At 39.8% G+C, this 17,250-nt stretch overlaps 1 protein-coding gene across 1 annotated transcript in view; it reads left to right on the top strand.

Annotated features, from left to right (window-relative positions):
* Positions 1-17,250, top strand: part of ADAMTS18 (ADAM metallopeptidase with thrombospondin type 1 motif 18) — a 194,918-nt gene that overhangs the window by 82,840 nt on the left and 94,828 nt on the right. Inside the window, exons 9-11 of the mRNA XM_027865019.1 lie at positions 3,905-4,010; positions 13,727-13,864; positions 16,042-16,195. Coding sequence (XP_027720820.1) covers positions 3,905-4,010; positions 13,727-13,864; positions 16,042-16,195 — 398 coding nt within the window. The remainder of the gene's footprint in view (positions 1-3,904; positions 4,011-13,726; positions 13,865-16,041; positions 16,196-17,250) is intronic.

Here is a 17,250-nt window from a genome sequence, read left to right as displayed (position 1 = left end):
AGGCAGCAGCAGCAGTGGTGAAGGCAGCAGCAACAGTGGTAGTAGTAGTAGTAGTAGCAGCAGCACTTGTGTGACTGGAAAAACTATTTCCTTTCAGTCTCAGCTTCCTTATAAGAAAATGAAGCAGTTGGAATAAATGTGCTCTAAGCTGAAAGATGATCAAATTTATAGTTTCGCTTCATATCAGCATATCTTTATTAAGCATCTATTGGATTGTAAATTTTCTAGTTAAAAATTGTCGTTCTCACAACAACCTTTGTGAGGTAGGTAGCACAAATTTTCTTAAATTCTCAAATTTTCTCATAGGTTATTTCAGGATGAGATAATTGAAGCTCAGAGCAAGTGATTTGCCCAGCATCACTAAATGTCAAAGCTGGGACTCAGACCCAGGTCTTGTTACTACATTCTTTTAACATTCTATCTACCACACTGATTTTTTATTGTCCTTAGAGTGTTATGTAGTTGTTAGAAGAGAATAGAACTTAGACCTCCAAAGGACCATCAAGACCATTTATGCCAACCTCTACCTTTCACTGATGAGGGAATTGGGGTAGGGGTCAGGGGTAGAGAGTGGGGATGGTCCGAAAAGTGATTAAGTAACTTTGTTAGGCTCCGACAGGTATGTAAATAATAATAGCTAATAATAACAGCTGCTATCATTTATATAGAAGATATTTATTAAGATATATATGCCCGGCACTGTGCTAAGCACTTTACAGTTACTATCTCATTTGTTCCTCACAACAACCCTGGGACGTAGGAGCTATTATTGTCCCCATTTTACAGATGGGGAAACTGAGGCAGACAGAGATTTAAGTGGTTTTCCCAGGGTCACACAGCTAGTAAGTGTCTGAAGCCAGACTTGAAATCAGGTCTTCAGGATTCAAATCTAAATGCAGAGCTCAGTTACTGTACCACATTCTTTTCATTTACTAGACTCAACATCTGCTAGACTCTGAGGATTATTAAAAAAGGGGCAATCTTTTCTAAACTTAGTAACTCCTTCAGGTCTGAACCCAGGCCTGTTGCACGAAGTAGATACATAATATACATGTTATGAATTGCAAGATTTATCCCTCTTCCATAAATGAGGAAACAGATTTAGACACATTAAATATTTTGCCTAGGGTTATGCAGAGATGTGACAATTGGAGCCTCACTTGAACCCAGATCTTTTCATTTCAAGTTCAAGACTGTTTCCACTGAACCAGAGTTTGGTCATTGACATAATGAAAAGAAGGGCAGTCTAGTAGAACTTGACTCAGCTGGCATCAAGATTCTTATGTAGCCATCAGTGCCATCATTGGCAAGTTAGTTAAACACTGTGATTCACTTGGTATGTCAATAACAAGAAAGGTAAACACTTTGACTTATATTCTATCATAATAACAATAATAATAATAATAATGACTTGCCCAGGGTCACACAGCTAGTAAGAGTCTGAGGCTAGATTTGAACTCAGGAAAATGAGGCTTCATAACTCCAGGACCAGCAATCTATCCATTGTTATACCTAGTTAGCTGCATATACTCTTTAGGTATTCAGCAAGTATTTCTTAATTACTATGTAACCAGTCTCTATCAATATATTAGATATATAAAATTTTTAAAAATGTTAGTCTATTTCCTATAATGCCTGTAAGGCATACCAAAAGATCTGAGTTTAATTCCTGACTCTGATGCTGTATCTCCTTTGCTAGGTCACTTCACTTCTTAAGTTTCAGTTTCTTCACCTGTAAAATTGAATACCAATACTTTCATTACATGACAGAGTTAAGAGGAAAGTTCTCAGTTAGCTGTAAAGTGCTATAGAAATATGAATTGTTATTAACTTAAGGTGCTTTGAGATTGCTTAAGCTGCATTATTATATGAAGTTAAAATAGTTTTCCTATCCAATCACTTACCATCTCTAAAAGAGCAGGGATTTCCATGTATTGTCATTGGTCATAAAAGGAGGTAAGAGGACTAGACTGAGCCTTTCCAGTCCTAGTGGACAGAAAGAGTTACAGAAATGGTGACCATATAAGGACTAATAATTATCCTGAAGTTGGAATTTGAAAACTGCTATTTTAACTGATTAATCCTCTTCTGAGGAGTGATCCACAGAATCATATAATTCCAGAATTAGAAGAGATCTCTGAGGTCAACTTGCCCAACCCATGAATTCCTTCTACAACATCTCCAACAATCTCTTAATAAATTCTCTATTTTTCTATTTATATGTCATTGATGTCTCCATCCATCCATTCATCTATCTTTCTATTTATCAATCTTTATATCTATTTAGCCATCCATCTCTAATCATCTGCCCTTGAGAAGCTTATAAACTTTTGAATAGGAGTGATAGGTTATGACATATACATAGATACATATGATATGAAGGGTGATGGAGTTGGGGGGGGGTGGTCAAAGGGGAGATCCAGACAACTTACTCTAAGAAGATATGAAGAGGGAGAGATCACTTTTAGCTGAAGGATCAGGGAAAGCCACATGGGGAAGGTGGCACCTAAGCTGAACCTCAAAAGAAGAGAAAGGCTTTGAAAGAAGGAGAGAGGAAGGATTTTGTTCCAGGTATGGAGTATCTGCAGGAGTAGGAAAAGGCAGGAACAACACAGAATCCAGTTTGGCTGGAGCTGAGAGTACCTGGGGTGGAGACATATTGCATAAAACTAGATAAGTAAGTTGGAACGAGATTGTAAAGGGCCTTAAATACCAGACCAGATTGTTTGTAGTTTATCCTAGAGGCAATACGGAACCACTGAAAGTTTTTGAGCATGGGTGTGACATGGGTAGGCATGTGCCTTGGGAAGATTATCTTGACAGCTTTGTAAAGAATGAATTGGAGAGGAGAGATACTGCAGGCAGAACAACCATTTGGTAGGGCTGGTACAATAATGTAGGTGAAAGATGATAGAAGCCTGAACTAGGATAGCATCAGTGCAGAAATAGAGAAAGGAATGATGGGAGGGATTTTGTGGAGGTTGCAGTGACAGCAAGGACTTGGCAATTGATTAGAGGTGGAGAACCATAGGGAAGGGTAGAGGATTCAAAGGTGATTCAGATTTAATGTCTGGGTGACTGGGAGGATAATGTCCACTTAAACAGAAATAGGTAAGTTTAGAGTAGAGGCACATTTTAGAGGAAAGATAATGAGCTCTATGCTGGATATGTTGAGTTAGAGAGACTAGGGGGACATCCAGGTGGAGATGTCATGTAGACAGATGGAAATAAGAGACTGGAGCTCAGAGAAGAGGTTGGATCTGGAGAAATCCATTTGTTAGAATTTCTTTAACAAATTCATTTGGAGCTAGTTCTCCAAAATGGACATATGATGTTTTCTTTGTATGTATCACATATTTATTTATCTATCTATCTATCTATCTATATATATATTGTATCCTTCTGATAGAATATAAATTCTTTGAGAACAGGGACTGTTTTCATTTTTGGTTCTGTATCCCCCGTACACAGCTAGTTTACGGTTAATGTTTGCTAAATGCTTGTTGAATTGAATTGAATCATCAGCACCAGAGACTCTATTTGGAGTCTTTCCAAATAGTTAAGACCTGCTAGAAGCATGTGCTCTGATGGCACGGCCTTCAAGAACCGACCAAAGGAAACTTTCCATGCCCTGAGAAAGCAGAGAGTGACTTGAATGGAAGAGTTCAGGTTTCATACTGTTTAAATTTGATATTAGTTATAGATAGGGTAGCTAAATACAGTTGCATACACAGCCAACTCTGCCCTGAACCCTTTTGCAGGGGTGGGGACCTGCAACCTCCAGGCCACATGTGACCTCAAAGCTGCAGGCTCCCCACACCTGCCATATGGTGTAAGAAAAGAACTCATGCTTAGATGATACATAGCAAATTGGAATAACATCTGGCTTTGGTGTTTCCTATAGGTTTTGCTCCCATCAGTGGAATGTGCAGCAAGTATCGAAGTTGCACCATTAATGAAGACACAGGGCTTGGTCTGGCATTCACCATAGCTCATGAGTCAGGCCACAAGTAAGTGATGCTTTTGAGTGGTCATTCATTCGCATTCATTCATTCATTCATTTATTCAACAAGCATTTAAGTGCATCCTATATGCCAGGTTCTGTATGCACGATATGCTGGGTGTACAGAGACAAACATGAACATCACTGTCCTCCAAGGGCTTATATTCTATTTTGGGGAAACTACTTGAATACAGAAAATTAAACGTAAAATAAGCATAAGGAAATGTCTAGAGGAGGGCATTAAAAACTGGGAGGACCAGAACAGGAACTGACAGCTGAGTGTTCCGTGAAGCAGAGATGAGGGATGGGTGCATGGGAGCAGACGGTGCAGAGGCATAGGAATGAGTATTTGGAATATTGTACGTGGGGAACAGCAAACTAGAAAGTTTGTCTAAAATGCGGAGTGAGCCAAGGAGACTATTGTGAAATGAGGCTGGAGCCAGTTTGTGAAGGGATTTAAAAGCCAGAAAGGGGCAGGGTGGAGGGAATGTTGTATTTTCTACTAAAGGTAAGAGAGAGTCACTGGAATTTCTTGAGTAAGAGAGTGACATGGTAAGACCTGTGATTTTCACAGTCATTATTAGGTATGAAGCTTCCCTCAGTGATCACCTGGCACATCAGTACATATTGCTTTGAAAGCAGTGGATAACAATAATCACTCTCATTTCTAGGTTCTTTTAAAAGTTTACAAATCCTTTTCCGTTCCACATTTCTGTTAGCAGACATCTAGTCAAACACCCTCATTTTATAAATGAGGAAACTGAGGCCCAGAGTGGTTGAGTGATTTGACCAGGGTTACACAGATATTAAGTGACAGAGCTGGGATGTGAACCCAGGTCCTCTGACTCCAAATCCAGTCCTCCTTCTAGTACACCAACTTGTACCTCCCCAGTAGAACATAAACTCTTAGAAGTCAGGGTCTTAGCATTTTGTCTTTACATCCCTTGTACCTATGTGCTTTGCACGTAGCAGGTATTTAATAAATACTTGTTGTATTTTGGATTGGAATAGTATTATAGAGAGAAAGAAGAAACTCAGACCCAAAAAGGTGAGTTCCCTATCTGTAAAAGTCAACATTTGGATTTTGGATGCTCAGTTGTCAGGGATTCCTGTTCAGTTCAGGGTTAGACCTGAGGTTGTGCTCTGAGGTCCCTTCTGTCCTAAGATTTATGGTTATAATAATAGCAGTTATATTTTTTAGCATGTTAAGGTTTTCAAAACATGATAACTATGCTCAGTTATTGGAAAGGCTGTCATGTGGAACCGAAGTTAGACTCATTTTGTCTGGCCCCAAAGGAAAAAACGGGAACAGTGGATGGCAGGTGCAGAGACATTTTAGATAGGATGTCGGGGTGGGGAGGGGAACCTTCCCAACAATTAGAGTTGTCTCAAAGACAGAATGGCTCTCTTAGAATGAAGTGGATTATTCCTCACTGGAGGAATTTCTTAAGCGGGTAATGGATGACCACTTGCTGGCCATGTTATGGTGAGAATACGTTTCAGCTAAGGGTTGGAATAGATAGCCACTGAAGTCTTTTCTGACCCTGAATTCTTCAATTTTGTGATTCCCCACAACAGCCCTTTTGACATTGGTAGCCTAAGTATTATTATGCCCATTTTATAGATGGATAAATAAGCTCAGAAAGGTAAAGTAGAATGCAACCTCCTTGAAACAGGGACTCGTTTCAATTTTGCATGCATATCCCTAGTGCCCAGCACAGTGCCTTACGCTTAAGAGGCATTTTATAAATTCTTGTTGAATGGAATTGAATTAAATTCGAAGAATTTGCCTGTGGTCACTGAGCTAGAAAGTGTCAGAATTAGGATTTGAAACCAGATCTCTTGAATTCAGATCCTGTGCTCTTTCCAAAACATAAATCCAAGATTCCAAAGTTTTTGAAGTCATTTTTTTATGGTTCTGTTTGCATTTGGGCCATCCACCTGTCATTTCTCATTATCTTAGGGAATGTGTATATAGTTACCATGGTGATAACATTTTGGAATGGGTAATGGAGTGGGTTTTTACCAAGGAAGCCCTTTCTTCCAAAACTACTGGTCAATTCTAGTCAACAGATTTTCATCTTCAAGCCCCCAAGTAACAGCCAATGAGTCCATATAAATCTATGTCCCACAATGGGATGGGCTACCTCAGGAGCTGATGAATTCCCTGTACTGGAGGTCTTCTGGTAAAGGGTAGATGAGTGAGCACTTGGTGAGAATATCAGAGGGGGTGAAGAGGCAATATGGTTTTAGCAGAGAGGGCATCAGAGTCAGGGAGTTTGAATCCTACTTCTGAGGCTTATTTACTCTGTGAGCTTGGGCAGATCACTCAGTCTCTATGACCTTTCTCATCTGCAAAATAGGGATAAAAATACCATAGCACATGCCTCATGAGGTTGTTTTGAAGGCCAAATGAGATTGTGTTTGTAAAGTGCTTTGTAAATTGTAAAGCTACATATAAATTTTGCTTATTGTCATTTATGATTTAGGTATTAGTTGAACCAGATGTCTTTCGAGGTCTCCTTTAACATTGTTGGAATTATGACAAAAGACGAAATATAGCTCTGATATCATGGATACTTGGACATGTAAAATATGTTTTCAAATTGTGTTAGGGATTTTGTAAGCAGGGGGAGAGGAATACTTGAGAGTAAGGTCAATTTTTGTTCTGCTTAGACTCATGAGAGAAGCAATGTACTATAGGGGATAGAGAGCAGGCCTTGGAGTCAGAGAAGCCTAGGTTCTGCTCTTGCTTTGGCTCGTATGGTCTATATGACCCTGGGTAGGTCACTTCTTAGGGCCCCCAGGCAACTCCAAGGCTATAAATTACAAAGAAAGCGCTGATCTGCATTGGTAGAGTAAATTCCTCACCTGGAGCTCCCTACCCAGATGAAATCACATGTCTGAATAAAAACAAGATTCATAAACTGTTAGAGTTGAAAGAGACCTTAGAACATAGGAAATCAGAGTTGGGATGTTCCTTAGAGACCATGGGGTCCAGTCCCATTATTGTACGAAAGTGGAAACTGAGCCCCAGAGACTTCTAACCAGATTTAAAAAAAAAACATCAGTTTAATTTCTAGCAAAAAAAAAGTTCACTTTTTCATAAACCACAAATCCTACTTCCACGCTAAAATTTGCTTAGAGACCACAACACTGACACATCTCTCTGCAGGAAATCCAAATCACGACCTTTCTCGTACTCAAAAGAGTATTTTGCATTTTTCTAGTCTTTTATCCAAGGATCTCCCAGCACTCTCTAAATATCCTCTACTTTGTCTGTCCATCTGCCTCCTCACTCTCCCAAGGTAGAGGATCATAGTATCCAGAGCTGGAAGGAGCCTTAGAGATTATCCAGTCCAGTCCTCTAATTTACACACCGAAGCCCAGAAAAGAGATCTGTCCAGGATCATACAGGTAGAAAGTGATAGAAATGGGATTTAAGCACAGGTCCCGTGACTCCAAACCCATTGTCCTTTACCTGCCCTCTGTAGGACTCTACTTACTTAAAGATAAACTGAAGTATTGAAGTATTGAAGAATGCGCTTTGTGGAGAGTCATGAATGAGAGGGCCGAGATATTGGGTGTAAAATGCCTCTGCCTAACTTCAGTCAGATGAGAGAAGGCTCATCCCTGAAGTCACTAGTTAGGAGAGAGAACAGCATGATCCCTGCTTGGGAATTTTGCCCATTGTGAATTCAGTCTGCTGTCATCCTTTCCCATAGTCTCCTTGTTGGGGAATGTGACCCTGGGGTCTGGAAGACTTTGTCAGTGCAGTGCATGCTCTGACAGGTACTGTCAAGTATGGACCTGGCTTTGGACAACGCATCTAATAACCAGCCCTGGTTACTTAAATGTGGAGTGGCTCATTGGAGGGTTGGCCATCACAGGATAAATTATTTCAATCATTCCAGCTCACAAAGGCTGGATTCTGAAGTGTGGAGGAACTGTGATCTGGGTCACTCAATTAGTCAGTCAGCGATTATTAGGTGATTACTATGGGCCATGCTAAGCACTGGAGATACAAGCAGTAGCATAGTCCTGTTCTCAGGGAGCTCATATTCCAAAGAGGGAGATAACATGCAAACACCTATGTACAAATAAGATAGAGACAGGACAAATTGGATATAATCTCAGAGGTGAGGCACTAGTATTAAAGAGAAACAGGAAAGACTTCATGCAAAAGATGGGGTTTGAATTATCTTGAATGAAACCAGGGAAGCCAGGAGGCAGAGGTGAGGACTGGGAGGGAGCATTTCAGGTATGAAGGATGGCCAGTGAAAATGCTGAGAGCCAAGAGATGGAACATTTTGTACAAGGAAGAACAAGAAGGCCAGTGTGACTATATCATAGAATAGGTGGAAAGGAGTTAAGTATAAGAAATCAAGTCAACAAGCATTTATTAAGTGCTTATTATGTAGCAGCCTCTGGGCTAGGGTAGGCTGGGGAGGGGAGAAAAGGAACCTGAGTCAGGCAATGGAGGAGGAAGTCCAGACAGTCAAGAACAGAGCCCAGAAAGGAATGAAAGAGTGAACGTGGTTGGTCTGGGCACTTTCCATAAAATGTAGGTCCCTGGAGCAACTGACCAATCAGAGGAAGGAATCAGAGAGCAGAGTGATCTTCCAGGGAGAGATGGCCCCAAGGGTAGAGTAGAGTTCTAGAGCAAGAACACTGCTCTGGTATAGTAGAGAAAGAAGTCCAGAGAGTAAAGAACAGAGCCTGGAGAAGAATGAGAGAGTAAGACTGAAAAAAGATCAGTTAAGGACCAGATTATGAAGGACTTTCAAAGACAAACAGGGTTTCATACTTTATCCTGGAGGTAATAGGGAAGTGCCAGAGTTTATTTGAGTAATAGGTTGATATGGTTAGACCTGCACATTAGAAAGGTCACCTTGGCAGGTGAGTACAGGATGGATTAGAGTTGGGGAGAGGCTCAGTAGTGGATGACTGGGACATGAGGAGCACCCTCTGTGATGAAATCACAAAGGTAGTGGTAAAGACCCCTCCCCACCAATTATCCAGAGTTTCTTCTTTTTGAGGAATCTGAGAAGACATCCTTTTTAAATTCTTATTTTTGAGTAATAATATCTCCAGTTCTTTGTCACTTTGTATAGTATAAAATACTTTAAACATCCTGTGATGTAGAGGGTATAAGTATTATTATCCCCATCTTTACAAATAAAGAAACTGAAGCTTAGAGAGGGAAAAATCACTTGTCATGGATCATACAGGGAGAAAGAGTCAGGTCTTGAATCCGGGTCTGCTGACACTAAGTCCAAGGCTCTTTCCATGACACTATTCTGCCTTACAGCGTGCTACAGTTTGAAGGTATTGACAACTTAAATAAAATTAAATAGGTGGGTAGGCTGTGGAATAGGGATTCAGCTGGTCCTGCTTGGCCCTAGATGGAAAAATTTGGAAGTTGGAGATGCAGAATTCAGTTTGATGTGAGGAAAAACTATTTAACAATTATCTGTCCAAAGGGCCTGGTGTGGCTCCATGCGCTTAGAATAGAACCAGCAATGAAATCCTTCATTCCATGGAATGGAATTGGCTTCCTCCACAGTGAGTTCCTGAGGAGTTCTCTATCATTGGAAGACTTCTAGCAGATTCTAATAATAACAGTTAGCATTTATATAGCACTTTGAGGTTTTCAAAGCACTTTACATGTTATCTCATTTGGTCCTTGCTATAATCCTTTGAGAGAGGTACTATTATTGCTCCCATTTTATAGATAAGAATACTGAGTCTCAGAGAGGTCCAATGACTTGCCTAGGTCCACACAGTAAATATCTAAAGTAGGATTAGAACCCAATTCTTCCTAATTCCAAGAACAGTGCTCTAACCATTGCTCATATAAGATGCCATTTGATGATTCCTTATCAGGGATTCAATTCAGCAAACACTTACTAGGTGGCTACTAATGTATAAGACTTTGTTCTGGGTACTATAGATATGAGAACAAAAATGAAAGTCCTTATCTTTAAAGAGCTTATATTCAGCCAGGATGTGTGTGTGTGTGATATAACATCTGCTATACAAATATTGCATACATTATACAAATAAATATCAAAGTAATTAATGAAGGAAATATCAAAATCTATGTGTGGTAAAGGTCAGACAAAATTTCCTACAGAAGGTGACAAATTCTGAAAGATAGAGGTGAGAAAGAAATGCATCCTAGGTGTGGAAAATGATTTGTGCCCATGCATGGAAGTAAGATATAGATTATTGAATCCAGGCAATAATTAGTCTAATTTTTTCCTGAAACATAGTGTGAAATAAGGCTTTAAGGGCAGGTATGAACAAGACTGGTGGATCTTAAATGTCAAGTTAAAGAATTTCTATTTTATTCCTAGAGGCAAGAGACAGTCATGGATAGTTTTAGAGTAGATGAGTGATACTGTCACTTAGTATTAGGAAGATTATTTTGGCAGCTATATGGAAGATAGATTGGAAAGGGGAGGAACTAGAAACTAAGAGATCATTTAGGATGCTAGAGCCATACTACTGGCAAAATATAGTAAGGACCTGAATAGTAGGGTAGTGGTCATGTTACTGGAGAGAATAGGATGGTGGTAAGAATGTTGTAGAGGTAGAATTGATGAGATCTGGCAGTTGATTAGATAGCAGGAGAAAGGGAAGATGTACTGGACATACAGGATGGTTCCAAAGTCATGGACCTTGATGACTGGGAGGATGGTGACAGTATAAATATAAACAGAATTTTGGAGGAGGAATAGATTTGGGGATTCTTGGTTAGGTAGGGTTTGATTAGATGACCTATGAGATCCTCTCAGGTTGGAAATTTTGTAATTTTGTCATTCATATATGAATTTAATATGTTCATAATGCCTGTAGTACCTCCCTCACAGTGTTATGAATGAGATAATTTATGTGCGACTATTTGCAAACCTTAAAAACACTATACAAATGCCAGCTATTATTATTTATTGAGATTAATGAATTATCAGCTAGACTCTTTTTTTGGACAAAAAGAAATAAACACTGATGTTCTCCAAGCTCCAGAATGACTAACTACCCAATCTGAATATATTAGATTAATCATCAATTATCCCCTTTCCTCAATATAGAATGTCATTCTCAAGTTCCTTTTGATCGATTTCTTGCAGTGTCTATAACTCCTTAGTTGTGGTCCATTGTTTTCCCCATCTGATTTTCAGAGGATGCACATCAAAGTGGCCCAGGGTAGGGCTGATCTTGTGTCTTAGCAATCAAGTGTATGAGTCATGGGGTGGGGGCAGGGTGGTAGATGTTGCCCAGTCTCTCTAGGATCTGTGATGGGCAGCATTTCATGCGTGAAGAGGTGTAATATAGTAGAAAAGAGTCCTGGATTTTCAGGCAAATGAACTGAATTTGAGTGCCATGTCTGCTACTTGCTGCTTTCTTGACCTTGGCCAAGTCATGAAACCTTCCTTTGGTTTCAGTTTTCTTGCCTATAAAATGTGGGGGCTGGATTTGATAATCTCCAATGTCTTTCAGTTTCAATGTTTTATAATGCTGTTATCCTTTTACTTGGCTTTGAATCTGTGATGACTGTATCATGTTGGGAAAGTCACTTTCCTTTTCTGGGCCCCAGTCTCTTCATCTGTGAAAGGAGAAGGTTGGACATGTTGATGTTTCTGATACCTTCCAACTCCAACATTTTATGATTCTCCAACTTAACCTTCAGTATGCCCAGTTTCTTAATTGGTAAAACTGGGGATATATTGCAAAGTGATAGTGAAAATAAACAAGATAATATTAAAATTATGGAATGATTCAAAAAAACTAGAAGGGACTCACAGAGACCATCTAGTCCAGCTCCAATCCAAGTCATGAATCTCACTTAAAATATCCCTGACAAAGGGTTATCTAGCCTCTACTTCAAGACCTTTTGGGTAGTGAAGGAATTAATTATGTGCAGAGGCAACTCTTTCCAGTTTTGGTCAATATATGCATATGAATTTTTATGGATTCGCTGGCTACTATTTAGGGGACTGAATATATTTAGTGTTACATAAATGTAATTTATTATTATTATTATTATTTAGGAAAATCTTCTATACCCATTCACTACTCCTTCCCAATAGGAAACAGGAAGCAGAAGGGATTAGTTGTTGTTGTTGCTAGCAACATAGTCTCGAATAACCTTAATAAGCACCAGCATAATATAAAGAACCTGTTTTCCCACTTGGATAAAATTTACCTTCCCCTTTCATTTAGTTTTAGCTGAGAGTTCTGTGTAGTAATTATTCAGATTTATTGATCTCTTTCTCCCTGCTTACATCTTTCAAAGCCCCCTTTTAGGACCATGCCTCATTGTTGAGCCACACTGTACCACATTTCAGTTTCTATTATGGTGGTTGGTGTGCTTCCATCCCTGTCCTTCTCTGAGGCCTTAGAGTGGTGTAAAGACCCTAGGCTCTCCAAGGCTATGCTAAGGGAATGCAATCTCTTGGCTTTTCCAAGCTGGAAAGGCTTCAAATGATGGCCCTGGAGATATGTGTCCATCATCCCAGGACCAACTTAGCTAAACTTCATCACCTTAAGCTTGACCCACTGCTTCAAGATTGTTTTGGTCACAGTAACTAAAGAAGAAAGGTATGGATATCATTTGCATCCATGAAGGGAGTGCTCACATGGATGAAATCATAGGTTTCTTTTAAGTGTTGGAGGATATAAGTACATGTCTATCCTCTATGATAGAATATAAACTTTTCATGAGTACTGAAACTGTTACATTTCATTTTTGTGCCACAACCCCTTCACCTCTGCCCAGCACCAACTAGAGTGGTCTTCATGCATTAGGCACTTAATATGAGTTTATTGAATTCAATTGAATATGGTAGAAAAAAAAATTTCATTTCTTTTACTGTTCCAACATAATGTAAAAAACCTTCACAGATTCAGAGACTCTTGAAACTAAAAGGAAGCTCAGTACATAAATTATTAGAACATGGAACATAGTATGTCCAAGCTAGAAGGACCCTTAGAATATGGAACCTAGTATGCCAGATTTGCCAGGGCCCTCAGAACTTAATACATTGAGTGCTGAATGAATTGTTCCATTCATTATATTTGTATGCTTTAAAATACTCGATTGATGGATTGGTTGGTTATAAGTGACCCTAGAACAGAGGCTTAGAATATTGGATCAAGAAGGGACCTTAACCTATAGAACATGGAATGTTAGAAATGAAAGGGACCTCTGACACAAATCATCTAGTCCGAGGGATTCTTAACCTATTTTTTGCATCACAGATCCATTTGGCAATCTGGTGAAGCCAATGGAACCCTTCTCAGGATAGTATTTTTAAATGCACAAAAGACACAGGATTATAAAAGAAACCAATTATATTGAAATAAAGATGTAATTTTTCCCATCTAAGTTCATGGACTCCCTGAAATCTCTTCACACATCCGTTAGTCTGTGGACCCCAGGTTAAGAACCCCTGATCTAGTCTAAAACTCTTATTTAGCAGATGGGGAAACAGGTTCAGAAAGGGCAAGGAGTTTGGCCAAAGTTATACAGAGAATAGGTGGCACCTGCCTATGCCTATCTACTATCTTTCTATTAAATGGTAACTTGTCTTATTCTTTTCTTCCATTTTGATTCTTTAATTCCTGATATTCTATACATATACCTATTATTATTCATAGCTGGTAAATAGGGAGATTGAGCAACAAAAATTTTTGATCATTACAATCCTTATTTTTCAGCTTTGGCATGATTCATGATGGAGAAGGGAATCCATGTAGAAAGGCTGAAGGCAACATCATGTCCCCCACTCTAACTGGAAACAATGGGGTGTTCTCTTGGTCCTCTTGCAGTAGGCAATATCTCACCAAGTTCCTCAGGTATGGCCAGAAGAAACCAAGGAGACTGTCTAATAGAATTCTTCTCTGGGTAGTATCGCAAGCAGTGACAAATAGGGTAGAGGCCAATGTTCACAAAAGATGGCCCCAACTGCCTTGCTGAATGGTGAGCGAATGACAGTGACAGTAGCTCAGTGACTTCCTTAGCCTTCTGATATAGGTGAGTGGGTGCCACTTCTATGTGTCAGCTTTGGGTTCAGTGGCTTGTCAAATATTATCTCCAATATATAGATGAGGGAACTGGTGCTCAGGAGAGGTTAAGTGATTTGCCCATAGCTACACAATGAGTCAATGGCAATGCCAGTATGTAAACCTAGATCTAACTCTGAGACCAGCTCTTGTCCCTATATAGTCTGGTGCCTCTTGGATAGATACATTCTCCTGGTTTGTTCCAAAGGAGAACTACTTCTCTTTTTGGTTGTTACTATCTGGCTCCCTCCTTACCACCACTAGCTGCTCCCAACAACAAACAGAGCATTAATTGGGTCAGTTCTGTCAAACAGAGTAAGAAAAAGTAGAAGGCAAGAATCCAGCTGATCATTTAACTAAATGGGTCCTTTGTCTTGTTTTGGTCATCATTTCAATCAAGATAGGCATCTAAACCTGCCTACATTTTGCCTTGGAGGATTCTCTGCATACAGAAGTGGGTAGAGACAAATCATATAAAGGATAAAAACTGATTTTTTTTAATCCTGCCTAGTTTTGCCTTGGAGGATTCTCTGAACATAAAAGTAGATAGATTTAGTATATAAAGAGTTTGGAATCTGTGATTTTGACATTTTCTGGTGTGGAAATTCCTTCTACCAATACAGACTACAACCCAATTATGATTTAGTAGATAATCCTTAGGAAATTGTCTGAAGCACGAAGATATTAAATGACACCCAGAGTCACACAGATAATATCAGAGGTCAAACTGAACCATAGTTTTTCTAATGCCAAACCCAGCACTCTAAGCACTATAACATGCTGCTTCATCAGCAAGGATGAGACCTCAAATCATTGAGCTGAATTGAGCTCATTGAGCTGAAGTCAAACCCTAGAATCATAATTAAAAATGGGGAAGAGCCTAATCACAGAAACACATTGGAATGCAGGTCAATTATTGAAGCTTCTAAACATGCTTATCTTTGCTTAAAAATCTCATGTTTAAGGGGGAAAAAAAGAACTTTCAGCTTCAGTAACCTATGGGGACATTCCAGTTCAACCAATTATGTTGTATTTGTACAAGGAATTGGTACAGATAAAGGCTCTTTGGAAAATATAAACACGGTTAGTTAAAGGGAGACTGAGTAAGACTTGTCTCCACCATATCAGCCTACAGCCTGTTCATTCAAGTGTTCTGCTATTGCTTACCTATGTGACCATGGGAAAGTTACTTCATCTCTGGGCTTTAGTTTCTTGCACTAGACCAGTGGTCTCAAACTCAAATAGAAATGGATCTTACATTTTAAGCTGGTTTGGGTTTCACTTGGGAGTTCTGCTGGCCTTCCACTAGGAGTTTGACACCTATCTACTAGACAATCCTTAAGGTCCCTTCCAACCCTAAATCTGGTGAATTAGATTCCATGCCTGGATAATTTCACATTTAATTTTCTAATGTGAAGAATATTGTTAGCATTGAAATGTTCCCTTTCAGATTCTCCATTCACTTTAACAGGAACACTCAGGTTCTACAGAGCATAGTTTGAGAACTACTGGTCTATTTTTTGTTGCCTGCCCACCCACTGTGGCTTCAGTCTTTCCCGCCCTCTTGGTACATAGAGATGGATGGCTGAGAAAGAAGATAGTATAGTCATATAGCAGGAACATACATGAGATAACAGATGGACAGGCTGCATTTTCCATTGGGTATCCACAGAGTGTCAAGGGATCTAAGGGAAGTCCCCAAGCACATGGAGTGAATTCTCAATGAAGGATTTATGGAAGGACATGGGATAAGGGACAGTCATGATAAGGAGCAAAGTGGATGATTTACAACATGTATCTTTGGAAGGTGTATCCACATAGATGAGATCTCACATGCTCTGAAATATTGAAGTAACTGTTGCATAAATGTATGAATAGAGTGATGAATAGAATGTGTGTGTGGGCTTTTTTTTTAATGTAAAAATCCCAAAGTAGTTGCAATAACTAATGTACATCTGTTTTTCTTCCAGCACAGCCCAGGCCTCTTGCCTGGTAGACGAACCAAAGCAAACAGGACAGTATAAATACCCAGACACACTCCCAGGGCAGATCTATGATGCAGATGTTCAGTGCAAGTGGCAATTTGGAGCAAAAGCCAAACTTTGCAGCCTCAGTTTTGTGAAGGTAGGTGAGGAGGGAATAGAGGGAGGGTGCCTTTTCAATCTTACATTATGATTCTGAAGGGGCTTGTCCATGATGTGCCTGTCACAGACTGACAGAGCTTAGGTATGCTGAAATCAAGAGTCAGCAACTTGTGTCTGGTGTAATAATGAAACTGCTCGAGTCATTGTCCATAGAATAAGTTGGCCTAATAGACCATCATGATCTTTCCTTAGGGAAAAGCTTTGGCAAAAAGGTAAAGTAGGAAAGATTCTTGGATTTGGAGCCAGAGAACATGAACTTATATCCTGAACCTGTCAATTACTAGCTGTGTGTTCTTAGGCAACTCTCTTCATGATTCTTTTGTTTGTTTGTTAGTTTAAAGCTTGGTCTCCCTATCTTGCCCAAGCTGAAAGTTCAGGGACCACTCATGGGCATGATCCCCCCGATGACTGGTATTGGTTTCTTACCTGTTCTAGTTTTCCTGTCCTTATGTAACCTGGTAGCCCCATCCTCAACCCCCAATTCCTGAAGGTTGACCATATGGATGCCCGACCTATTATATACACTGATCAGATTAGTCCACTCAGAACTACTGAGCTCCTGAGAAACAATGGCCTCAGCTTCCCTGATAGAAGGGAGCCATGTGGTAGGCATGAACCATCATGCCCAGCCAATTTATGATTCTTAATCTCATTTTCCATTTCTGGTAAAAAGTGAATGGGTCTGACACTTGACAAAGAATGGATATTAGGCAGCTCAATTCCCCTGTCCAAGCCCTAGTTTCTTCTTCTAAAATGGGGATAGCGATGTTTGTACTGCCAATTTTAAACAGTAGAGTGAGGAAAGCACTTTGTAAACCATAAGGCACTTTAGAAATGGGAACTGTGGGTTGTGTGCTTCAGCAGTGTGGACTTCTCAGAGAGGCACAATACATGATTCAGAGGGTGGGTATGGATCGTTTCCAAACTCTAGGGTGCACAAATGCCTTGTCCTAGGCTTGATAACATCTCTACAAGTGTTTCTTCCTCATTAAAATGGTATTAACAGCACCTGCCCCATCTAACTTACAGGGCAAT

The sequence above is a fragment of the Vombatus ursinus genome, unplaced genomic scaffold (assembly GCF_900497805.2).
Source record: "Vombatus ursinus unplaced genomic scaffold, bare-nosed wombat genome assembly UNPS02014778.1, whole genome shotgun sequence".
Classification (NCBI taxonomy): Eukaryota; Metazoa; Chordata; class Mammalia; order Diprotodontia; family Vombatidae; genus Vombatus; species Vombatus ursinus.
The sequence above is the reverse complement of the archived record's forward strand: the minus strand, read 5'-3'. Positions and strand labels throughout refer to the sequence as shown.